Here is a 23,434-nt window from a genome sequence, read left to right as displayed (position 1 = left end):
ACCCTGCGCTGCTTGTTTTGTCTTTGATTTCTCGAAAGATCTTGTCTGAATGAGATCCAGCGCAAGAATGACATCACAGACAATACATTTATTGTTGTAGTTGTAGTTTTCTGTGGTGTAGAACTCTGCCGCAACAACAACAACAAAATATATGAACGTAATTATATATTCAATGTGCAACTACAATCACAATAACAAATGCTAAACTGATGTGGCATTTCCAGCAAAATTTGTGCTGAGCATGCTGAATCTTGAAAGGTAATTCTAACCGTCTGTGCACGACATGCAAGTGACCAAAGAAAAACATTTCCGGAATTTGCTTTTGATGAAATAAAGCTTACAAATCACAATGCCGAGGAACAATTTCTATTCATTTTTTTTGTTAACATTGCCACCTTGGGTGGCTATGGGCTTTTTTTTTTTTTAACTAAACCACACTTTAAAATAAATAAACAGGAAGTGATGCACTGTTATTTCCCGCTACTCGCAACTAGAGGGAACTTTCCCCTTCGCGAGACACTTTTCAAATATTCCACTGATAACTTTGTCGCAATTGTTTTCACAGACGTCATTTTCTCCTTTTTACACACACACGCGCAGACACACATGCAAACACAAAGAGAAATATGAGCTCATATATTTATTTCCATGTTAATATGGATACAATCAGCGCGGTGCAGTTTGTCCATTGGACTTACATTGGTTCATCACATTTTGCAAGACCACAATTTGTGCATTCAACAATACACCTGACATCCTTTGGTTACACTTTATTTGAACAATGTCCAAATCTAGAGCTACATCTCTGTATCTTACACCTTAAATGAAACATGTATGTTCCTGTCAACCTGTTTCGCTTACTTCTGTTTGATTCTTCAGATTTGGAAATGAACTACAAGTGCATGGAATTGGTTGACGGGAGTCACGGACTCCCGAGCATGCATGGAAGGATTTAGTTCAGTCAGAAACGGCGCGAATGGGAGACTGAATTGTCGACAGTCGTCTATGTGCGCCTGATTGACTGACCGGTTTGTGGGAGTGCTTCATGCCAAGAAAGTTGGGATCGACTCCATCACGCTTGAACCCTGAACAGGATCAGCGGCGCAGCGAATGGATGAATGTGTGGATGACAAGAAAAGCTTCATCAATTCAATCAATTCCTTTTTGAGTGAAAATTCAAGTTGATCTTACACAAGCTTATATTTACATGTTAGTTTGTGTTGATTGAGCAAAACTGAACTGCTCCGTAGATATTTTCAATCTTTGTTTGCAAAACTAATCACGCCTTCGACTTTCTATTGTGTTATTACCCAAGCAATGATTTACAGTCAGTGTTGCAGTGCTGCCAACTGATCTTGATCCAACATGTCATGAAGTGAAACCAGAAGATAATCTCAAAGCCATTTATAAAACAAAAACAGAACGAGCAACTCAAATTTTTAAAAAAGTGTATTGCACATTAACACTAATGTAGTGTTCTTAACATATAATAGCATCGTATTTGGCATACAGCAACATGCAACATAAATAGTCCCATCTTGTCAAATAAATATGCAAATTATTACAAAGAGGCAGTCAGTGTCGAGTCCATATCTGCTTCCTGATTGCAACATCTCTTCTCTTCTCCCGCCCACCCATGAGCTCTGCAAAGTCGTGCACAAGATACTCTTGTTTTGTTCTTTCGTTGGATTACTTACAGGTCACAGGGAGGCGGTTCTGATGTCAGATATTAGTCCACGAGGAACATGCCCAAATTGGAACCAGTGAGCTCCAGCTTCCAGTCCTGCAGTCCCTCTTTCGGTATACTCATGTGGGTGAGCAGCCGCGTGTTGCCGTCCAACCAGCCCACTGTCCAACAATTCTTGCTCTGTGGAAGCGGCTCTGCGCGAAGCTCCACTTGGCAGCTCAGTGCGTCTCCCACACGCACGCTGAGGAGGCCGGCATTGCAATTGTACGTACAGGTCAGGTTGAGGTTCAAGTAGATGAAGTAAATCCCCGCGTGTCGGGGCCACAGCGAGTGTTGCTTTGAGTCAAAATGGAATTTGCTTCCAATCGACTTCTCAGTGCCGTAGTGGACTGGATCCCACTGAACGGTTGAGTTGATCAACTTGCCTGTGAAAAGAGACAAACGCATCCAATTAGGGACATTCCCTTCCTTCATTTACAGAACCGGAGACGTCAGAACAAGGCAGGCAATTTAGACAGCTGACATGAATCCATATCAAGGACAAAACACTTGTCCTGCTTAGCTTAGGTTCACTTTCAATATCCATTCAAAAATTACACGTTAAATGATCTTTTGTTGCTGCAATGCATGTGAGGTTTGCTTTCGGAAATAATAGTTTCATCCATCCCTTATCTGATCTGCTTATCCTCATTCACGGGCATGCTGGAGCCTATCCCAGCTGCCCTTGGGCAGTAGGCTGGTTGCCAGCCAATTGCAGGGAACACAAAGACAAACACCCCTTCGTGCTCACAATCACAGCTCGGGACGATCTAGACTTGAGTGTGCAATCAACCTACCCTGTGTGTTTTGTTGGAATATGGGAGGAAACTGGAGTACCGGGAGAAAAACGGCGCTAGCACGGGGAGAGCATGCAAACTCCACATAGGAAGGCCGGAGCCCGATTCAAACCGACAACCTCAATGAGGTGATTCTCAATCGGCTTTCATTGATCTCAGTGAATGTTCATTTCCCCTTTGGTCAATGAGGGAGGACAGAGAGTCTGTTCACGTTTTATATTGATGACAGTTGGACCTCAAATTCACTTCAAATGTGATGAGATGACTGATATTTGACATTTTAAGATTGTGTTCATTTCTATTTTGACATAAATAATCTCTATTCTGAACATCCAACGCCACAACTAATAATACACATGAATGGTATGTAGTCATCAGTAAGAGTGTCGTTGATAGAGCAAGGAGCCACGCTGCTAACTGATTTGAAATTTGCACAATAAGGCAGTACTCTAGAAGATTGGTCATGACAATGGAAACGGATATGAAATAACTTTCCTAGATTCTAAAGTGAGCAAAAAAACACAATGTAAAATAATGAGGCTAGAATATTTTATTGCTTCCACTGCAGAGTTGACATCCGGATATCCGCCTTCGTCCCACATTCCAAAACCATGCATGTTAGATTCATTGAAGACTCGAAATTATCAGGAGGTGTTAATGGTTGTATCCGTATAGGGTGCGCACCTTTCGCCCAGAATCAGCTGCTACAGCTAGACCCTAATTAGGATTCGCGCTGGACAAAACGGACGGATGATTTTCAAACACATTTCACCCCAAAAAATAAATGGACTTACTTGAGACTGCCTCCAAGAACGCAAAGTTCTGCATCTGTCAACAGACAAACAACAATGGCATAATACGTCATATGCTGTGCAAAAGAGGAAAAGGCATTTGAGTGATATGTCTGATTTAAAAAATCCAAAATGAACCTTGTATGCCGGGCTCGATGCGAGTCCTCTCAGTTCTTCTGGAGCAGATTGAAACGGCGGCAGCCGTGAGTCCACAGTGGAGCGCAGCTCCATCAGCACCGGGATGCAAGCAACAGCCAGGGCAGTGAGCGCTGCAAACAGGACGAGGATTGACACGAGCATGCACACGTCCAGACAACGACCACGATCACGGCTTCTCTTCTCCGGACACTCAATATCCATGTCTTTTGGTCTATGTCCCAACAATGCGCACATGAGCACGGTTGAGGTGACAAGACGTCTAATTGTAGCGGGTATAACTTCCACAGGATAGAGGCTCTTTCTGCACCACAGTCCGGTCCGGCCCACGGGATTGAACAGAGTGTCGCCGAGCCGGCCCTTTTATAGCCAAAAGGCGAGAGTTCGGTTTCACACAAAAGGAAAAATCACGGAAGTCATGGGTTTCCCTCCTTACCTTATTCTCACGCCGCCGCCTCCTCCACTATGCATTCATTGCCCGGGGGCGTGAAAACTTTCCGAGACTCCTCGAGGTTTCGCAACCTCTTGCGCCGCATAATTTATTTTGAGACAGAGGAAATGAAACCGGTTCCACTCTCCGCCATACTGTCAAAATGCCCCAAAAAGTAAGAAAAAAAGAGCAACAAAACATCTAACCCGTGAACCTTACAAATAAAGAAAGACATTTTTAAAAAAGCCACAAAAAAGGCATACAAACATTTGAATACATATTTTGAACGGTCAAATTGATCATGAATAAAACAAAACAACAAAACTTGAAACCCGGCGAATATACGAAAAAAAATAACAGCAACAGACCGATCGAACGAAAGTTTAAAAAAGCACCTGTTAAATCTTAAAATAAACGAATGAAAAAGAAAAAGAACAACAAAAACACCGGTATTGGGGGCGGGGGGGGCAGGGGTGGTCGGGGTGCGGGGGACGCTGTGCAGGTATGGATGGAGTGTAGCGCTTGAGTTACATCATTGGAATAAGAGAGGAAAAACGTTTTCAGGCGCAATTTTGCCACATCCACAATAAACGGTTTCGCCTCCCATGTCAACCAATCATATTAATGCATTCATGTGACGTCAGGAATTCCCCGTCATGTGGATGACTTGTTGACGCAACTCAGAGAGCGAAAGGAGGTACAATCGCTTTCCCCACGTGTTTTCGATTGCATGTGTACTGTATTGCCTATCCACAACTTATTTTATGACTGTCTGTTCAAATCTAAACAGCTAGCAAACAGGAAGAGGATGCTTTTCTGTCAAACAGTTTATGAAAATAGCCATTGTTAAAAACTTTTGATATTTTAAAATTGCTGCTGCATACTGTTAAATCCTTTGGAAAATTATTATTTCCCCCTCCAGTGGATTAAGATCCGGTGGCCGAGTGTGTTCAGCACATCTGCCTCTTAGCCAAACCCACACATTCTGTGAATCTTGGCTCATGCTTTCTGTGTGCAATTTGTACGTTTTCCCCAGCCTTCCATGGGTTTCTCTACCAGTACATGCTCCTGTTCAGTTTTTTCCTCGATTCCCAAAACATGCTTCTAAGTGAACTGGAGCACTTACATTGCTCTTGGGTGTAAACAAGGCGGCACTGGTGTAAGAAAATGGACCCCGGACTTTGACCCGCATTGCGGGGGCGCGCGCAACGAACAAGCTCACAAACTTGCACTCCTGTCAGCACCCGTGTACATCACAATCAAGCAGACCCGTTCGTAAATGGGGCACATGGTATGCATGGTGGTGTGGTCGGAGGTGGGATTGAACCTCTGCACTGTGAGGTCAATGCGCTAACCACTGGCCCAATGGGCCGCAAGTGTAGAACCGATACAATTCAAACGCACAAGCTGTGGACATTTTTAACACTGATGTACCCAGAGAAATATCACACAGAAAGCCCTGAGATGAGCTCTGAACCTTTCACAGCGAGGCAAATATACGAAGAACATTGCAATGTGACGTTTAATTGTAAAATATAGCATGCATGAGAAACTGAGTCAAGATAAAATAGAAGAAAAGAAATTGAAATAAAGATACCCAGATTATTTGGCATCATTGTTGGAGTATTTTGTGTTTTAAGTATAATTTGTCACAGTCAAAAAGGCATTTGCACTGTCCTCAAAAAAGAAGGGAAGATATGATTACAATTTTTAAAGCATTTTTTGGCATTTGTTCTTGTCTTGGCAAGCTTTAAAACCAAAAAACTAAAAGAATATGGCAAAAGAAATTAATTCATCACAATGAAACGATAAAAATGTTTTTGTTTTTTTTAAATTTCCCAGTGTGGTTGGGCTCCCTTTTCTTTTTTAAGATGTGTGGAGTCCACTGAAACATTTTGCACTAAAAATCTCTCCAGGTGATGTAATCACACATAACATGCAGACTTTGAAGTCAGCGCTCGGGTAATTTGAGTATCATGAAAAACGACACTCGAGAATATACAAGGAAAATGAGAGGATCTTTGATATGGGGGAGTGACAGGGAGAGATGTGGAAGTCACCATGTCACACTCATGACAGTATGAAAGCCAGACCGTTAAAGTCGTGTGAGTCATTCCTGGCTATTAGTAACTTTGGGCTGCCGTAACCTTTGTGGGAATTTTTTTTTACATTTTTTGTGTGTGTTTTCCTCACAGTTCAGCATGACGGTATAAAGCTAAGGATAGCACATACAGATGAACGTCACTAAACTTAAGGGGGCGGGGGGTTAGGGCTTACCTCTGCTGCATTGTGTTCACTTTCATTTTTTCACTCTGACAACAGCGCTCACTCACCTTCACAGTGCTGTAAACCATTTTGACAGTCAGCGAAGGGAAAGTTTGTTTTCCTGACACATAGTGCCACTAGCTGTCTCAAACTTGTTTCAGCCACAATTGAGATTGTAGAGTTAGAGTCAGCAAATTATGTGATGAGCCAAAAACCCAAGCCGTTATTCCTTAAGCCAATTAAAAAAAAAAAACAGTTACACACCTATGGACAATTTAGGAGTCTGACATGCTTTGAAATGTGGGAGGAAGATGGAGAAAATACACTCAAACAAGGGAACGTGTAAACTCCACACAGGGAGGCCAGATTTGTAGGTTGACTACAGAACTGTGAGGCGGACATGCTAACTATTTGTCCACCTGTATATAGTATATCTCAATACTGTATGTATGCAAATACACACTTAAAACCTACCATTGTTTGTATGCGGTGATTGCTGAAATATCTAAATTACACAGATTACTATTCAAACAGTGACTGTATGTACATCCCTTTTTTGAATGAAGGAAAAGTTCTGTTTTGGTTTGCTAAAACGCAAACAAAACAAAAAAAACGGTGTCTCAACGTAATTATATAAAAAAGAAAAAACAATAAAACTGGGATAGATAGACATAAATGAAGAGACAGGAGTATGTGTGTGTGTGCGTGTACAAAAACACACTCTGAAAACAACTGGGTGAAAATATACAGTAATCCCTGTTTTCGACGTTAATTGGTATGGGACCCGCAAAAAGTGAGAAAACGCCAAGTAGAATTTGCCCCCTGTAGCAATTTTCGTGTTTGGATGTGGATGTACAGTAATATTTGCATCCAGTTACATTCATTCATTCATTCATCTTCCGAGCCGCTTGATCCTTACTAGGGTCGCGGGGGGTGCTGGAGCCTATCCCAGCTGTCTTCGGGCAGTAGGCGGGGGACACCCTGAATCGGTAGCCAGCCAATCGCAGGGCACACAGAAACGAACAACCATTCGCACTCACACTCACACCTAGGGACAATTTAGAGTGTCCAATCAGCCTGCCACGCATGTTTTTGGAATGTGGGAGGAAACCGGAGCACCCAGAGAAAAGCCACGCAGGCCCGGGGAGAACATGCAAACTCCACACAGGAGCTGGAATCGAACCCGGTACCTCTGCACTGTGAAGCCGACGTGCTAACCACTGGACTACCGGGCCGCCCAGTTACATGTGAACCTGAATTTCACGGCTGTTCCACAGTATGTTAGCATCCTCTGTTGGTGAACGCGTGAGACTACAGACAGTTGACAACAGACCAGTGACATGCCGTTGTCTGTCTGATCATTGATCTTATTGCAAGCAAGAAACATCACCGGTACCAGCATGTTTAAAATATCTAAACAGTATTTATATGTACTTTACATATGTGAGACAAAGAATACAGCAGTACACATATTTACTTAAATCTTTGAAAACCTCAGTCATTAACATTCAACAATGTCGCCTCCTGGGAGAGGTGAAGAGGCTTGGGTTAGTGGCGTAAAAAATAGCTCACTTGACTCATACAGGGTGGAGGTGAAGGATGTAGCTGTGAGGTATTTAAATTGGACAAAAACATGGTGATGGGTAGCGCTTTGAGATTCATCTTGCCTTCTTATTCGATGAAACCACGAACACTAAGTTGAAGTAACCAAACAAATTCCTGGAAATCACAAGGAACTAAAGTAACAAACAACTATGACAGGAAACAAAACATGACAGGAGCACACTCACAATGACCCAACAAAGACTGACAGAACTCAGGGAACTAAATACAAGCAAAGTGACGAGAAATGGAGATACACCTGGACAAGACATGAAGGGTTGAGGGGTCTGATTGGTTAAACACAGATGACTAGAACAGGTGAAAAAAAGGACACGTGAGGAAACAAAACAAAACGTGACTTAAAAAGAAACATAACACTAACACTGTCACGATTTGGTTTAGGGACCAACAGGTGGCACTGTAGGGCTCCCCTGGCAGTTGCACACCTGTTGGTCATAGGTAATCAGGCCCATAAAAGGACTCCTGCCCGAACACTCGGTGTTGGGTCATTGTTGCTTTTGCTACTGTCATGTCTGTTTGAGTCATGTTTTGGTTGTTATGTTTTATCTTCAGTCATGATTTTGTTTGCTACTTTGGACTTTGTTTGCTTAGGATTTAGTTTTCTGTGTTCTTCATATACACCCTGCTCCTCTCTCCTGCCTGCTTTTTGGGGCCCACCACCACCATGCAACGTGACAAACACGTTCTCACACAACTTGCTTCAGAGGGCGGCAAGGTGTTGGACCCCAACTTACTTAACTAATCAAAAAATATTATCACTCAAAAAGTTATCTATATATTCTGGGCTGTTTAATTTGTTTTTTTTAAATGACCCAATTTTTGACAAGTCACCCCAGAGCCCGGGACAGTTGATGACAGAGCCAATTAGGACGGGGTTTGAGTTTGTCGGATTAAACAGCACCGTAATACATACATCAAGACACCTTATGAGGAAGAACTGAGAGGTCGGGTGAGAGCCAGGGATATCAAACATATGGCCCGCGGGCCGGAACCGGCCCCCAAGGAGGTCGGTCAGGCCAGGATAATTTCAAAGTGAAAAAATACACAAAACACATGGAATTAATATTTGAATAATTTGCAATTCATGATTCATCCGCTAGGGAAACACTGCTTTAATCAGAGAAAAAGACAGCAGCGGTGTTAGTCTGTCACTGAGACAGCCCCAACACAGCAATAAAAGCCAGCTACCTAATTGCTAGAGAAATAACATTAGAATCAAAGCCGTATTCTGACGGTGACTTTGTTTAAGGATGCATGATGAAGGTGGCTGAACTTGTACATCCCAAGAAGCGACACACTTTTGCCAATATTAGCCCGACGAAGAATACTATACCAGAGAGGATTTCTGACCGATCAGCAGATTTAGACAGCCACTTGAAACAGAGAGTCAAGGCATTTTGTCAAATGTTTTGTAAAAGATATGTTCATTAAATTTCAACATTTTTGTCATGGTTCTGTTTGTGGCCAAGAGGTGGCACTGTAGGGCTCCACCTGCAGCTGCACACCTATTGGCCATTGTGTCATGAGTTGGTTTGTTTAAATGGACTCCCGGCACGACCATTCGGTGTCGGGTCATTGTGAGCTGTGAGTATGTGAGCATACGTGTGCACCTGTCATGTTTGGTTCCTGTCTTAGTTTTGTTTATTCCTTGTGATTTCCAGGCATTTTTGAGTAATTTGGCTTTGTGTTTTCCCACTGTACTCCTGTATGTATTTTTTGTTAAATACATTTTGGTCACTCCACCCTGCTCCTCCCTGCCTCCCTGCTTTTTGGGGTCCTACAACTACCACCTTGCAACATGACAATTTTCCTAATGTTCTTGTGCTGCTTTCTACGAAAACAAAGGAAAAACATGATATTTTGTTAACTGATTGCCATGTGATTATTGGAAGCACATTCTTCCTCTCCATGATTGCGACGAACAGACTGTGGCCATTCAAAGTGCTCTGACAGAGGAATAAGGAGTACACTATAAATCTAAACAAACATGTCCTCAGTGTCACTGTTTAGCATAAATGTGTTTCTGAGACGTAATTATTTTCCAAAGCGCAGTTGCCATTTTACAACACGAGGGTAAAATCAGCACAATACATGGACGGCTCCAGTATTGCTTGACTGAGATGTAGGGGGGCCTGAGAAAATAATTTCTGACTATATTTTAGGGCAGTGGTTCTTAACCTTGTTATAGGTACCGAACCCAACGAGTTCATATGCAGATGCACCGACCTTTTAGTGAAAAATAAAGATATGATTCGAGAGGTGTTCCTTCCGTTTTGCCGGTGCGAGACGAGAGTTGTGCAAATCATGCAGATGACGCCGACGTTGCGTGGTGCATGTTAATCCGTGTGGTACATATTCGTCCGACCACTTTACATTTTTGCTCGTCATAGCATGTCCTAAAAAATTAAAAAGAAATAAATAAAAAAAACTCACATGGCGTACTATCACGGCCGTCACACGCTGACTACTTAGTGAACTAAATTTCCCGCAGCACTGATTGGACAAGCAATGTAATGTAATCATCTGCAGCCAGTGATGGCCAAGCAGGCGTCATAACTAATTGATATGTTGAGTCGAACCCCTGAGACAGATTCACCGAACACCTGGGGTTCTATCGAACCCAGGTTAAGAAACACTGTATCAGGCTAAGTAAATTTCTTTGTGTAAAATGAGACATTTAATCCCACATTTTCCCCAGACATTTAAAAGTCAAAATCAGGTGTCATTGGTAGCCCTTTTAAGTAATCAGTAATAACAAATTTTAGAGCCCTGTCAATTAAACCATTGTTGTCTTTAACAAATGTGACCAGTGGGATTAAATGGGTTAAATACAGTATTCATTTTGGGTGGTGTTTTGTGAGATTTTTATGATGGAAAATAATTTTCCATTGCAGAATAAAGGTTAGATAATACTACTTATACAAAGTACACTCATGAGTCATAAAGAAAAGTAAGTTGCGTCCAACTCTTCTCCCATGTGCCTACTTTGAACTTTGAGCACAGACCCTCTAAAAGACTCGATCCGGACCCCCCAGTGATTTGACACGATGGCTCTTTCTGCCACTGATGTATTGTGGTATATTCGCCAGACTTCGGTGCAGGCACTTCAGTCCCCACTTAGGAACAGTGCGACCAGCCAGAACGGTTGTCTGGACTCTGCCCTGCGGGCGACTGGCGACCAGTCCAGGACGTTGTCCGCCGGGAATCTGCCGGGATAGGGTCCAGAGCCCTCAAGAGGACAAACGCTAAAATGGCAGCGAGACAAAGCAAGGCCACCACACGCAACGCATAGTTTTAACGTGACGTGTGCCCATCAAGTCCTCGTTGCCCGTTCCAACGAGTCTTGCGGAGGATGTGATGTCGTCACATCTTAAACGCGTGAAGGGGCAACTTTGCTCTGACGCGTCACTTTGTAGCCCGACGCAAAGACTCTTTGAACTTTGTGATGAGAAGTTATTCACCTGGACCAGTTGGGACCACGGCGCGCCCGTGTGAGCGCAGAGCTCCGACCGAACCTAATTATCCGACCCAAAGGGATTAACACCAAGAGCGGCTCGCAACCGGCAGCAGCCACAACGGGGATGGAGAACATCGCCGGCAATAAACCACCGCACACTGGACAGGCTTTATTCGCAAGGAAGCTTCTGGTGGTTTCAGACGTCCTGTGCCTTTTCCTAGGTGAATATAAGATCCGTCTTTTCTATTTCTTATGGCTTTCTACAAGTCAGTTTTTCTGCGGAACAATTGGAGTGGAATAAAACGTGTTTAAGTTTCAGCCAATGCAGCCCATTGTGGGGGAGCATATATTCTATCTATCTATCTATCTATCTATCTATCTATCTATCTATCTATCTATCTATCTATCTATCTATCTATCTATCTATCTATCTATCTATCTATCTATCTATCTATCTATCTATCTATCTATCTATCTATCTATCTATCTATCTATCTATCTATCTATCTATCTATCTATCTATCTATCTATCTATCTATCTATCTATCTATCTATCTATCCATCTATCTGTATAGATAGATATGAAGTATATTTTTATTTTTTCTATTGTTATTATCCATCCATCCATTTTCTGATGTGCTTATCCCCACGCGGGTTGCGGGGTGTGCAGGAGCCTATCCCCCAGCTGTCTTCGGGCTGTAGTCGGGGTACACCCTGAATTGAACAACCCCTGAATTGGTTGCCAGCCAATCGCAGGGCACACATAGACAAACAACCATCCGTGCTCACAACTCGGGAAAATTTAGAGTGTTCTATTAACCTGCCACGCATGTTTTTGGAACGTGGGCAGAAACCGGAGTACCCGGAGAAAACCAACACAGGCACGGGGAGAACACGCAAACTCCTCACAGGAAGACCGGAGTAGGAATCGAACCCTGCAAAGTTTGAAAGCCAGCGCTCAAACATTGCAGCCATAAAATTCAGAGTTGATGATTATTTGCGAAAAAATAAAGTTTATCCGTTTGTATATTAAATTTCTTTGTAGTTGATTCAATTAAATCTCAACTGAACATGATACAAATCAATATATTCTGTTTTATGTTGAACTCGACATTCCAATGTCATTGGAATTGGGTTTGTAAATCCTCACTTATATAAATAGTTCCCCCAAAATGCATTATCCCATTGGCGTTGTGTAAGCACTCGCCACTCCAAATGCCAAGATGTTTTGTCACGTAGGCAGAGGTTTGCCAACAAGAGATTCATTTTTCCCCCCCACATTTTGTCGTGAAATTGCTCAGCAGCTGCTGTTTTTAGTACGCTGACTTCTCTTGAACACACTGCCATTCAAAGAAATATATTCACCCTAAAACTTTTTTCACTCCCTCTATGCGCATGTAAAACTCTTGTTTCCCACCCATGCACACTCTGAGACTCTGCCAGCTGCTTTGTGTATTGCCCGGGGAATTCGACTGTTTCTATAGCAACCACTTGTTCTCAGGGTAGAGTAAAGTCGGTGGGGAATTGGGGGAGTTATATTTGCTATAAATAAATATATGTATGAGCCCCAGGTGCATGCGTGTGTGCGTGTGTGTCACTGACTCTCGTCGTGACAGGACGACGTCACGTCATGGTGGTTAATCAGCACACACTCGCTGGCTGGAGAGGTCGTGTTTTGTAACCCCTGTCTTAAATGTTCAGAGGACAATGTGTCGGACATTTTTGTCGGTCCAGTTGCCTGCTCGATTGTGTGCATGCAGGAGTGTGAGCTGAGAGGCAGAGAAGAGTATCGGGGTGATGTGGGGGGGGGAGGAATGGGGGGCGGGTGGCGTTGGGTATAGGCAGTGTCAGGCAGCTTCTGACTCTGGTCTGTTTCAGAATTCACTCTTTTGTTTTCCAGCGGAGAGTTGAGCTCAAGTCAAACACAAATCACTTGTCTTCTTCTACTGTCCTGTTCTCGCACTCTCACCGCATTCTTGCTAAACCTTTCGAAAAAATGTTGTGTTTGTTGCAGAATGAATCTATGCAAGCATTATTTTAATCACAATTAATCGCAATTAATCACAATTTAATCACAATTTTAATAGCAATCGCACTCACCCCCCCCCCCCCCCCCCCCAGTTTCCATCCCTTTCTTTTTAAGTGAGCTAAAAGCGGTCAGACCATACACAAGAGGCTTCATTTGTGGAGACACCAGCATCGCCTACCCGTACCTGCAGTCGGAGGTCATATCGGACAAACTGCTCATTGCTGGCGGCATCCTTATCACGGGCCTCGGTGTGAGTACTACAGTGAATTCCATACATTTGGACTCTTAACATAATCGTTGTGACCACATGCCTCCCTGCAGATCGCTGTAGGGGAATGTTACCGCGTGCGCTTCCTTGGCGTCACCTCCAAGGCCTTCCTCAGGAACAAGTATGTGTCCTGTCTCTACAAGGAGTTGGGCTCCTTCCTGTTCGGCTGCTGCGTCGGCCAATCCCTGACAAACGTAGCCAAGCTGAGCATCGGCCGACTGCGGCCGCACTTCTTGTCGGTGTGCGGCGTCACCTACGTCTCACTCAACTGCACGCACGGAACCTATTTGGAGTCTGTCAGATGCAACAGTACTGACCACCGCTCTGTAGAGGAGGCCAGGTGTGTGTGTGTGTGTGTATGCTACGTATCCATCAACTACTTGCTGCCGCTCCTTCGTTCATCTGCTCGTCCAGCCCTTCCTTTCATCTGAATTTTTAAAGTGATCATTGCATTTGGGAAAAGAGCGCCACGGTCGCCAGGAGAACAATAAAACAAACATAATGGCTACACTCACACCAGCTGCTGTCATCCACAGCTCATTTCCAGATACTCAGATGTGCTGATGTCATACCACCCAATCCATCCATCCATCCATCCATCCATCCATCCATCCATCCATCCATCCATCTAAAAATCAGCACATCACTTTTGCAGACTTGACTCTGTATAACATTCTTAAGTTTGACACTTTAGAGACCATATGCCCAAATTGTATTTGTTCCAGCTATTATAATTCATTTTTTTGTCTCTCAATTTAGGAAGTCCTTCTTCTCTGGTCATGCCTCCTTTGCGATGTACACGCTGCTGTATTTAGCTGTGAGTATATTTTCTACACATTCCTTTCTATCTTTATTGCTGTGTGGCCCCTCACATTTTACAATTACCAGTGCTTTTATGCTGAAAAGGAATGAAACACAGCCATCGCCAGTCCAGTGAGCAGCACTGTGTAAACGCATGAGAAAAGAGAGGAGGGGAAATACTGGAAGGAGACGTGAGAGACAGAAGTTGCTTTGTTTTGCTGTGGGAGGGGTATGACCTTGGCTCCCTGCCTCACTGCTCTCCTCTATTGTCTGGGAGTTTTTGTATGAGAGGAGCTGCATTTTTATGTGTTGATGGAGGAGCATTCATACTCATTCGATGGCATTTTTATACATGCTTATGCTTACTACGAAGGGGTTTGTGTAACCAGTCTCATGTTGACTTCTGATTTTCATTTGGATGTTTATTTTGTTTTTTTCTTTTTGTTTTGAAAAAAAACAAAAACAAAACTACTTTATGCACACGCTATGATCGAAATTTATTTTAGGCTCGGAAGGAGTAACAAGGACATCATGAAACGCTTGGCATGGCAAGGAATCGTAAATGAGAGACAATTGAGTAGATTGTTGAGAGCAAACTTGCTTTACCGGTGGAGGTACGACTTGGATCGATTTTATTGTCCAGCAACTGCAACACTCTAGGTGGGACAATGGTTACGGGTGGATGTAGATGAAATGAAAACATTTTATCATAATATCCCTACATAATGTTGAGAAAAATAAATGTCAGATACAGCAACTTGAGGATTTTTGAAGGCACTGAATCGATCAGTGCGGCCCGGTAGTCCAGTGGTTAGCACGTCGGCTTCACAGTGCAGAGGTACCGGGTTCGATTCCAGCTCTGGCCTCCCTGTGTGGAGTTTGCATGTTCTCCCCGGGCCTGTGTGGGTTTTTTCCGGGTGCTCCGGTTTCCTCCCACATTCCAAAAACATGCATGGCAGGCTGATTGAACACTCTAAATTGTCCCTAGGTGTGAGTGTGAGCGTGGATGGTTGTTCGTCTCTGTGTGCCCTGTGATTGGCTGTCAACCGATTCAGGGTGTCCCCCGCCTACTGCCCGGAGACAGCTGGGATAGGCTCCAGCACCCCCCGCGACCCTAGTGAGGATCAAGCGGCTCGGAAGATGAGATGAATGAATCGATCAGTGAGAAGTGAGTTAGGGAAGGTGCGCTCGATTTGTTTACTCTCTTGTCCTATAAGAGATCAGCGCTACTTCATGTGCATGCTGCAACTATTTAGGATACAAATGAGTAGTTTGTGCGCATAAAGGGTGTTTTTTCTTCATGTCATGTCTGGGGGCTCCGTACATGAGCACGCATTCCTCTTGTCAACACAAAAAGATTGTGGACTGCTGATGGAGAAAGACAAACTTAATATTATCATGTTTCAAAGTTTAATTTCAGCATATGCTTGATTGACCTCAAACGCTATATTCTCACAATTTGTACACAATGGAGAACCCAGAAAAAAGGGACAACTTGAGCTGAAGGACGCCAGGGCCTCATTAACTGATAAGACAGGCAGGAAGGTTCAACTACGGGAGGGCAGCATGACCAGATGTCCTCCAGTTTGTTACAGTGTCTCAATTCATGTGAAATCTATGTGTTCCTGAGTCGAGTCGAGTCTTTTCATTCATAGTTCAAGATGTTCGGGTGTATTCCCTGACAGTTGCATGTAAATACAAATGTTGACTTCAAATTTATGGCGTGAACACAGATATCTGTTTTTTGGTCAATGCGACCTAGAATACACCAAAGGTCAAATAGTTACATCGGTGGCTGTTCTTTATCAAGGATTTGCTAAACTCTTCATATATTGCACTCTTCTCTCGTCTTGCCTGAACTGTCATACTGTGCTGAAGTTTGGGGAAATTCATTACTTTGCATTGCTTCACCATATAAATAGAGGGCTCGGTCAATTTTACATGACGCACAAAAATGCCAGCACGCTGACTGTTTTGGTTTTTTTTTCCCCCCGGGGGCTTCCTAGTTTTACCTTGAAGCGCGATTGACATGGCGCGAAGCCCGCCTGCTGAGACCCGTTCTGCAGTTCTTTCTTTTTCTGCTGGCCATCTACACGGGTCTGACCCGCATCACTGACAACAGACACCATCCATCGGATGTCCTTGCCGGCTTCATCCTTGGAGCACTCGCCGCATACTGGGTGGTGAGTTCCCCCATTTGCTTGGCTGTTCTGGTGCCGGTTCCAACATTCATTCACATCTCTTGTGTCTTGTCAGGCCTTCTACATCTCTTCCATGTTTAAGAGGCCCATCTTGCATCAATCCCAAGATGAGACCCAGAATGACCACTTATCAGCGCACCACAGCATCTGCTAAAGCTCACCTCCACCATCGCTCTCAGCGTGCCTCGGCATCCGTCAGCAAGGAGCCTGTGGGGATCTGAAGCGTGTGAGACTGTTTCCTGTGAAGTCAGACCACACACTTCTACCGTTTGGACAACAGTATCAGTGAGTGGAGGGGCGAGTAGGGTGTGACAGAAAAGAGTACATCATAAAAGCGAGTAATTTTGCCCTACAAGAGCAGTTTGAAATCATTGTGACAGTGCATTGCTGTGTGTTACGATGAATACAGTACCGTCCATTGTTGTCATGGCAACAACATCATCTACATTGTAGATTTTGTCATGGTTGACCAGACAGGACACCCCATATGGTCTGTTAGTGTTAACCCACTTCAGCACTGTCTGCAATGCTTAGAAAAGTGTTGCTGTTCATGACATGATCAAGACGATGTTGATTTGAAGACATCATGTTATGACCGCCAGGTTGTTAGTATTTAGCAGGTGCATAATATCGGCTCGCTGCCTTTAGCTGCTGACGGTTTCATAATGCTGCCAGTTCCCGTTTAGCACATTGGATAACAAAGTACACTTCACAGCTGAACTAGAAGCAACACCATTTTTCCATTTCATTGGTGAAGTCGTGTGCACCCAACCTTGTGACTCAGTTATGATGAATGCGTCAGTGATCAACAGCTGCATGTGAAGTATATGCAATTTTTTGATCTGAAACGGCACTTAATCTGATTGTAACCACAATGAAAACGTTCATCCATCCATCCATTATCCAATCCGCTCAACCTCACGAGGGTTGCTGGAGCTAGTCCCAGCTGTCTTTGGCCAATTGGCGGGGTACAGCCTACACTGGTTGCCAACCAATCGCAGGACACATAGAGACGAACAACCATTCACACTCACAATCACACCTACGGACAATTTCGAGTGATAAATAGCCTACCGCGCATGTTTTTGGAATGTGGGAGGAAACCGGAGTACCCGGAGAAAACCCACGCAGGCACGGGGAGAACATGCAAAGGATGTGGTATCTAAGTTCCCAGACAACATAACAGATTGAGAGTTCACAAATAATTGGTTTTTATTTTTGGTTGACATCTTTTAAATGCATTATATGTTTTTTGCTGAATAAATGTCTACTACATTTACTGTTTTTCCAAGAAGTGAATAAATGAATGTTGATTATTCATCACTCTTTTATTGTTAAAGGTGATCATTTTCAAAAATGGTAAATGGCTTGTATAGTGCTTTTTCCTTACAAGGTGTTCAAAGTGCATGAATACTCTCCTCATTCAAAGTGGGCCTAATCTGAAATCTCGAGGGTGTGAAACAGATGAGAAATTCAATGGCATTTTACTTTTATGACAATGAGGCCACCAAAATCTCCAAATTGACCGAAAGTGTTGACTCTGCAGCCCTTTTGGCTCAGTAAGACATTTTGAATTCCCTATCTTCAATTTTTTTGCCAATTGACTTTTTCCAAATTGGTCTCTTCTGATGAAGTAAAGTGTGAAACAGGTGAGAGTCTCAACGCCATTCTGTTTTTGTGGCAATAGGAGGCCAGAAAATTCCCTGACTTGCTCCACAGTGGATGCAATCTTGCCGTTGAAAGTGCGAATGCTGCACAATGTGACCTTAATTTATGTCAAGATTTGTCAAGTGAATTTTTCAAAATGGGTTTCATTTAAAAGCTAGCAAGTATGAAAAGTATGAAAATATTTAAAAGTATGAAAGTGATTGGGAACCTAAGGCCATGGAGAATGACTTCTGGATGAGGTGGAACACCATTAATTCTGTATAATGGAGATGGGAGACTGCTGACCTTGACACAGGACATTGTGAATCAATGAGGAGAATACATTGAAGACCTGCAAGGTGCCAGGAATCCTTAAGAGAAAAGGTGAGAAGCTCGGTCATTTGGGATGGGTTTGGAGTAGAGCCGCTGTTCCTCCGCATCAAGGCGAGCTTGTACATCTGATCAGTGTGACTCCTCGACACCTCCCTGGTGAGGGCTCTGGCTAGCATGTCCCACATGGACAAGGTCTTGGAACCCTCCCAGAATAACTGCATGATGTGGTTGGGAAAGACAGAGGTCTGGGGTTTCCTACTAAAACTGCTGGCCCTGCAACCTGATTCTGGAGAATTGGAAGAAAATGAATGGATTGATCGTTCACAAATATCTAACTGAGAACTGAAGTATCAAAAGGTGGATTGGATGGCTGTATGGGCTACTAAGGCTACATTGGTATATTCCGACTTCCTTTTTTTATGCCTCGTGACTGCCTTAATTTCTATAGTCAAAGAAAGGACAAGAAAGATTAATTTCACATTTACTTGAATGTCAATAGCAATACAAGACAATTAGAACAGTTGAGGGTAATATGTACAAAGTTATCAGGGGTTGCAGAAAAAGTTCTGAGGTTTCACATGATCTGCTCTGGAGACAATAGTTCTGTTGCTATGACAACTCCGCTGTAGCTATGACGACTCCACTGAAAACTGTTCCGTTGCCAACAGTTGGCGACGAGAGGACACGTTTTGGTCTTGATGCGATGGAACAAGTTGAAAATCAGGAGGAGGGCACACGTTGAAGGCCCACCTCTATCAACAATGCTAAAATGTTCCTCTGTGATACATTAATCTGTGATACATTAATCATAAATCATAATCATAAAAGATTTGTATATATACACTCTCACACACACGCGCGCATACATACACACCTTGCACACACGCATGCTCATCAAGCTACACACATTCATTCACTTGCACTTGAACATTTCCTTCTTACAGAACGCATGGCCTTGTAAGAGCCATTAGAAAGTCATGCATGTGTTCTTTAAAAGGATTTCTTTTTTTTTTGGCAACACATTAGTGCTTTGATCCGTCACAACACTTTTCTCTTGCTACGAGGAAGGGCGAAACCCAGCCAATTGACCAACAGAAAGTCAGATAATGGGCCAGTAAAAAATAAAGCACTGATGAAGCAGGAAGACACAGCAGGGGTCCAGGGAAGGAGAGCAGAGGAAGAGTTACGGCCAATGACGGTCACACTTCTCGAAAGATAACAAAAGAATGAGAAAGGGGAAAGGGGGAGTCTCGTGGTGATCGGGAGATAGAAGCAGGGAGGAGCCATCTCTGACATCATCATTACCTTCACTGGCCAACTGAGATACATTAGCATCGTCATCATCATCATTAGAAACTGCTTGTTTATTCCTGTTGGTTGTGCTCTTCTCCACCTCCCTGTTTTCTATGCCCCGATCACCACCGCCCTAGTCACAGGCTTGTCACCCGCTGCATCTGACCATCGTCTCCTTCCGAAGACGGCTCAGAGGTGTACATAGCCTCTCCATTAGTCGTCGGCGGCGGTGGCTGATAAAAGGTTTGCAGGTGATTGGGACGAGGGCCGAGAGGAGGTCTCCCGAGGCTGTACGGCAGCTCCAGGGCAGGCTGCTGGGGCGGGCTGCTGGGGCTGAGCTCTTCGGGACCTTCGGGGCTACTGTCAGGGTAGGAGAGTGTCGGGGGGGAGGTGCGGCTGTAGAAGCGGGGAGGCGAACTACTGCGGCTGTACACTTGAGGTGAGTGGCGCGAGTAGAGATTGTTGGGAGGAGAATTTGCGTCTCGGGGAGCAAATATGTTGGTTGGGGGTGAGCTTCGCGGGAAGAGACCGAGAGGCGGCGATGGACGGTCTCCCGGGTACAGTGGCGAGGGGTTTGAATCTTGGGCGTAGATAGGCGAGGTGTCGGGGTCAAGGTCAAGATCAGGGGTCAAAGGCAGAGTAAAGCCATCAGAATCCTCTCGGTCACCATGGTACCTGAACGGACCTCGATCTTTTCCTCTTTTTCTGCCATCAAGACCACTGTCGTTACTTTCAAACAGAAAAGATTCCTCTCTGTCGACATCAACCCCTCCACGCCACACATCGAGTGCTCTGTCCTTCTGCTTTTCATTCTCTCGTTCAAATCCTACTCTCCACCCATCTCTGTCCTTCTCCCTCTCCATCCCAGCTCTCCAGCCACCAATCCCAAAATCATTTCGCTGAGTGATGAAGGTTTCTTCCCTGTCGGTCTCTGCTGCTCCTCGCCAGGCATCCATCCTTTCATCTCTCTTCTCCAGGAGATGAGGTTCCTCCCTTCCTCTTTCTATTCCACCTCGCCACTCAGCCATGTCTCCATTTCTCTTTTGAGAGCAAAAAGACTCTTCCCTTGCTCTGTTACGTCCCCGCCACTCATCCATAAGTCCATCTCTTTTTAGGAGAAATGTCTCATCCTTCTCCCTGTCCTGCACTCCTCGCCAAGTGTCGACACCGGCCTCCCGCTGTTTCATCAGAAGTGGCTCCTCCAGAGCTTTGTACAAGGGCTCCGACTCCTGCGGGGGTGGGGGAGGAGGCGGCGGTAAGGGTCTGTCTCGATAACGATCCCGGTCTCGCTCCCTTTCTTTGTCCGTCCCTCCGCCTGACTCGGCTGTGGTTCGGTGGCGGGACAGGGTGCCAGGAGTGCGGCTGAGGGTGGAGTATGGCCGAGCCTGAACATCGGGGGGACGCGCTTGTTGCCGTTCCTGGAGCCCTCGACGACCCAGAGTGCCTTGCAGCTGGAGCCTCTCTGCATCTTTCAGCAACTCGCGGGACTCAGCATCTGCTGGAGTGCGTGCGTGTGACCAGCCATCTTGTGAGTGTGGTGTTGTGGCATGATCTTGTTCATGTGATGAGGAATGTGTCTCAGCACCTTGTAGGTGCTGCCTCAAATGCGGCCAACCCTCTTGTGCGTTGTGTCGAGAGGTGGGCTGCATGGTGGCCGCCCAGCCCTCTTGGGGTTGCTGCGCGTGCCGAGTCAGCGTGGCAGTGGGAGCCAGGGCCGCCCTGTCCAGATGATGAGGCCTTGCCAGGCTTCCGTAGCGCTCGGGAGGGACGGGCATGTCACCCGAAGGCCTCAGGTTGCTCTGTACCAGCTCAGAGATGATCATCTTCTCCAGCGCAGCCGCATCGGACAAGTTCCGACGCATTGCGGCACCGGTGCCCAGATCTGCGGCGCCCTGCGGGGTTAGCAGGGCGGGGGAGATGCCATCGCCTCCCATGCCGACTCCTCCGTCTTTCAGAAGGTCAGTGCTGCCCACCACTCCAGCTCTGGATCCAGGCATGGCCCCCAGTCCATGCAGGGTGAAGGTGTTTGGGGTGTAGCCTCCGTTGAGACACACGCTGTCCAACCCACAGGATTCTTGACTCTGCGACACACCAACTTCTACAGGAAGAAACAAGAAATTAACAGTTGTAAAAGGTTAAACGGGCCAACAAAATTGTGTTTTGAAAGGAGTTGCATGAGTAGACGTATGATCAAATGAGTAGAGCGTCTTCCCAAAGACTGAGGCATTTTCAGTTTTACGGGGAAAAAAAATGTGGTCGTTTGAGAGAAAAATGTCATTCTGATCGACTACATATGACAAATGTGTGCAAATATGAAAGACAACCACAGTGCTAAATGACTTGGGTGAGCACAAGAAAGAAGAGCTCATACTCTTGTTTCGGAAGGTTCCAACTGCTCCACGAAAGAGTGAGACAGAGAAGAAAAAAGTCAAAAACATTCCAACACAACTATAAAAATAAAAGCACGGCAGCCCTAAAGTACGCAGCAATTATCTGTTGAAAGGAAAAAGTCACAAACACATTGCCACCAAGGCTGTAATCTTTGTTTGCGTGTGTCACCAGCAAAAATAATTGATTCAAAGTGGATTAGGAAGATGTGAAAAAACACAAAGTATTACGGAGATTGCTTCCTCTGAGAACACAAACAATAAACATCAAGCCATCCGTGCATTTTCGATTACGCTTGTCATCAGTGGTAGACCCTGAACTGGTCCCCAGCCAATGACAGGCTTCATTTAGGCAAACAGATAGTTACACACGCAATCACACCTATGGATGTTTTAGAGTCTTCAGGGATCCGAACATGAATGGCTTTGGAATGTGTGTGGGGGTGGGGGGTCGGGTGGGGGGAGGGTCCAGAAAAACCCATACAATCACCGGGAATACCTTCAAATGAGAACTACTATTGTGAGGGGCGAGGGGTTGTGTATTTTCCACCCAGACAGAGGAGCCACGATTTACCCGTTGCTTCAAATCCCTGAGATTAACCTGAAAAAAGAATTTCTTAAAATAATAAAGTTGCCCCTCAAATTAAGTTACATATTGATTCGCAAAACTGCTCCTAATAGAAAAAAAACGTTATTTCGAGCATCACACTGCAGAATATTTTGTGTTCTCGGTTTCATAGAAAAACTGAGCGGCTTATTGCACAACAGTGTACATTTTGGGATCATGGGTGGATGGTATTGCTTGTATCATGTTGTATCTGTACTATTAGCTTTTTAATGATGCCAAAATGATTGCGATGGTAATAGATCATTAAAACCACCAACTAGCAGCGGCTCTAGCACAGTACTGTGTGCTAACTTAACGCCTGGACAAACAAACATGATCACTCCTGCAGACTTGATGACGACTCTCACAAATAGAAGTGTGGTGAAGGGAAGCACCAACTAAGCCATAAAGCCACTGACGTTGTGATAAGGTATACCTGTGGAGGTGAAGGGTTGATTGTATCCCTGTGCCAACATGGTGTCATACGGAGAGGCTCCTGCGCGAGTCTGCGGCACTGGATTGGTCAGGAAATGATTCCCCAATGCAGCTACGTATAGAAAATAGACAAATACACGTTGCACTGTGCGACAACAAAGGAGGAAAACAAGAAAGCAGATGCTCGT

The 23,434-nt window shown here is 44.6% G+C and overlaps 3 protein-coding genes across 8 annotated transcripts in view; 1 reads left to right on the top strand and 2 right to left on the bottom strand.

The window, feature by feature from the left end:
* Positions 1–625: 625 nt before the first annotated feature.
* LOC127613814 (uncharacterized) lies at positions 626–4,259 on the bottom strand. Of its 2 annotated transcripts, none has more exons than XM_052085070.1 (4): positions 3,907–4,259; positions 3,453–3,583; positions 3,318–3,351; positions 626–2,112 (listed from the first exon to the last, which is right to left on the bottom strand). In XM_052085070.1, the coding sequence occupies exons 2-4, from the start codon at positions 3,543–3,545 to the stop codon at positions 1,730–1,732; spliced, it is 510 nt and encodes a 169-aa protein (XP_051941030.1). In that variant the 5' UTR covers positions 3,546–3,583; positions 3,907–4,259; the 3' UTR covers positions 626–1,729. The 2 variants fall into 2 exon arrangements, with proteins under 2 accessions (XP_051941030.1, XP_051941029.1); XM_052085069.1 differs by having other exon boundaries at positions 3,453–3,830; positions 3,907–4,256.
* Positions 4,260–10,467: 6,208 nt separating this feature from the next.
* LOC127613803 (phospholipid phosphatase 3-like) lies at positions 10,468–17,862 on the top strand. The gene is made up of 6 exons (XM_052085059.1): positions 10,468–11,466; positions 13,367–13,524; positions 13,596–13,882; positions 14,302–14,359; positions 16,350–16,526; positions 16,600–17,862. The coding sequence occupies exons 1-6, from the start codon at positions 11,370–11,372 to the stop codon at positions 16,696–16,698; spliced, it is 876 nt and encodes a 291-aa protein (XP_051941019.1). The 5' UTR covers positions 10,468–11,369; the 3' UTR covers positions 16,699–17,862.
* Positions 17,863–18,993: 1,131 nt separating this feature from the next.
* Positions 18,994–23,434, bottom strand: part of LOC127613681 (adhesion G protein-coupled receptor L1-like) — a 32,860-nt gene continuing 28,419 nt past the window's right edge. For 3 of the 5 annotated variants that reach the window (XM_052084819.1, XM_052084822.1, XM_052084823.1), the window contains 3 exons: positions 23,248–23,358; positions 22,189–22,209; positions 19,524–21,915 (listed from right to left, as the gene is read on the bottom strand). In XM_052084819.1, coding sequence (XP_051940779.1) covers positions 19,955–21,915; positions 22,189–22,209; positions 23,248–23,358 — 2,093 coding nt within the window. In that variant the 3' untranslated portion in view covers positions 19,524–19,954. Of the gene's footprint in view, positions 21,916–22,188; positions 22,210–23,247; positions 23,359–23,434 lie in introns of all 5 variants that reach the window. The other 2 variants (XM_052084821.1, XM_052084820.1) reach the window with 2 other exon arrangements.

The sequence above is a fragment of the Hippocampus zosterae genome, chromosome 13, assembly GCF_025434085.1.
Source record: "Hippocampus zosterae strain Florida chromosome 13, ASM2543408v3, whole genome shotgun sequence".
Lineage (NCBI taxonomy): Eukaryota > Metazoa > Chordata > Actinopteri > Syngnathiformes > Syngnathidae > Hippocampus > Hippocampus zosterae.
Note: the sequence above shows the minus strand (reverse complement) of the source record. Positions and strands in the feature narration are given on the sequence as shown.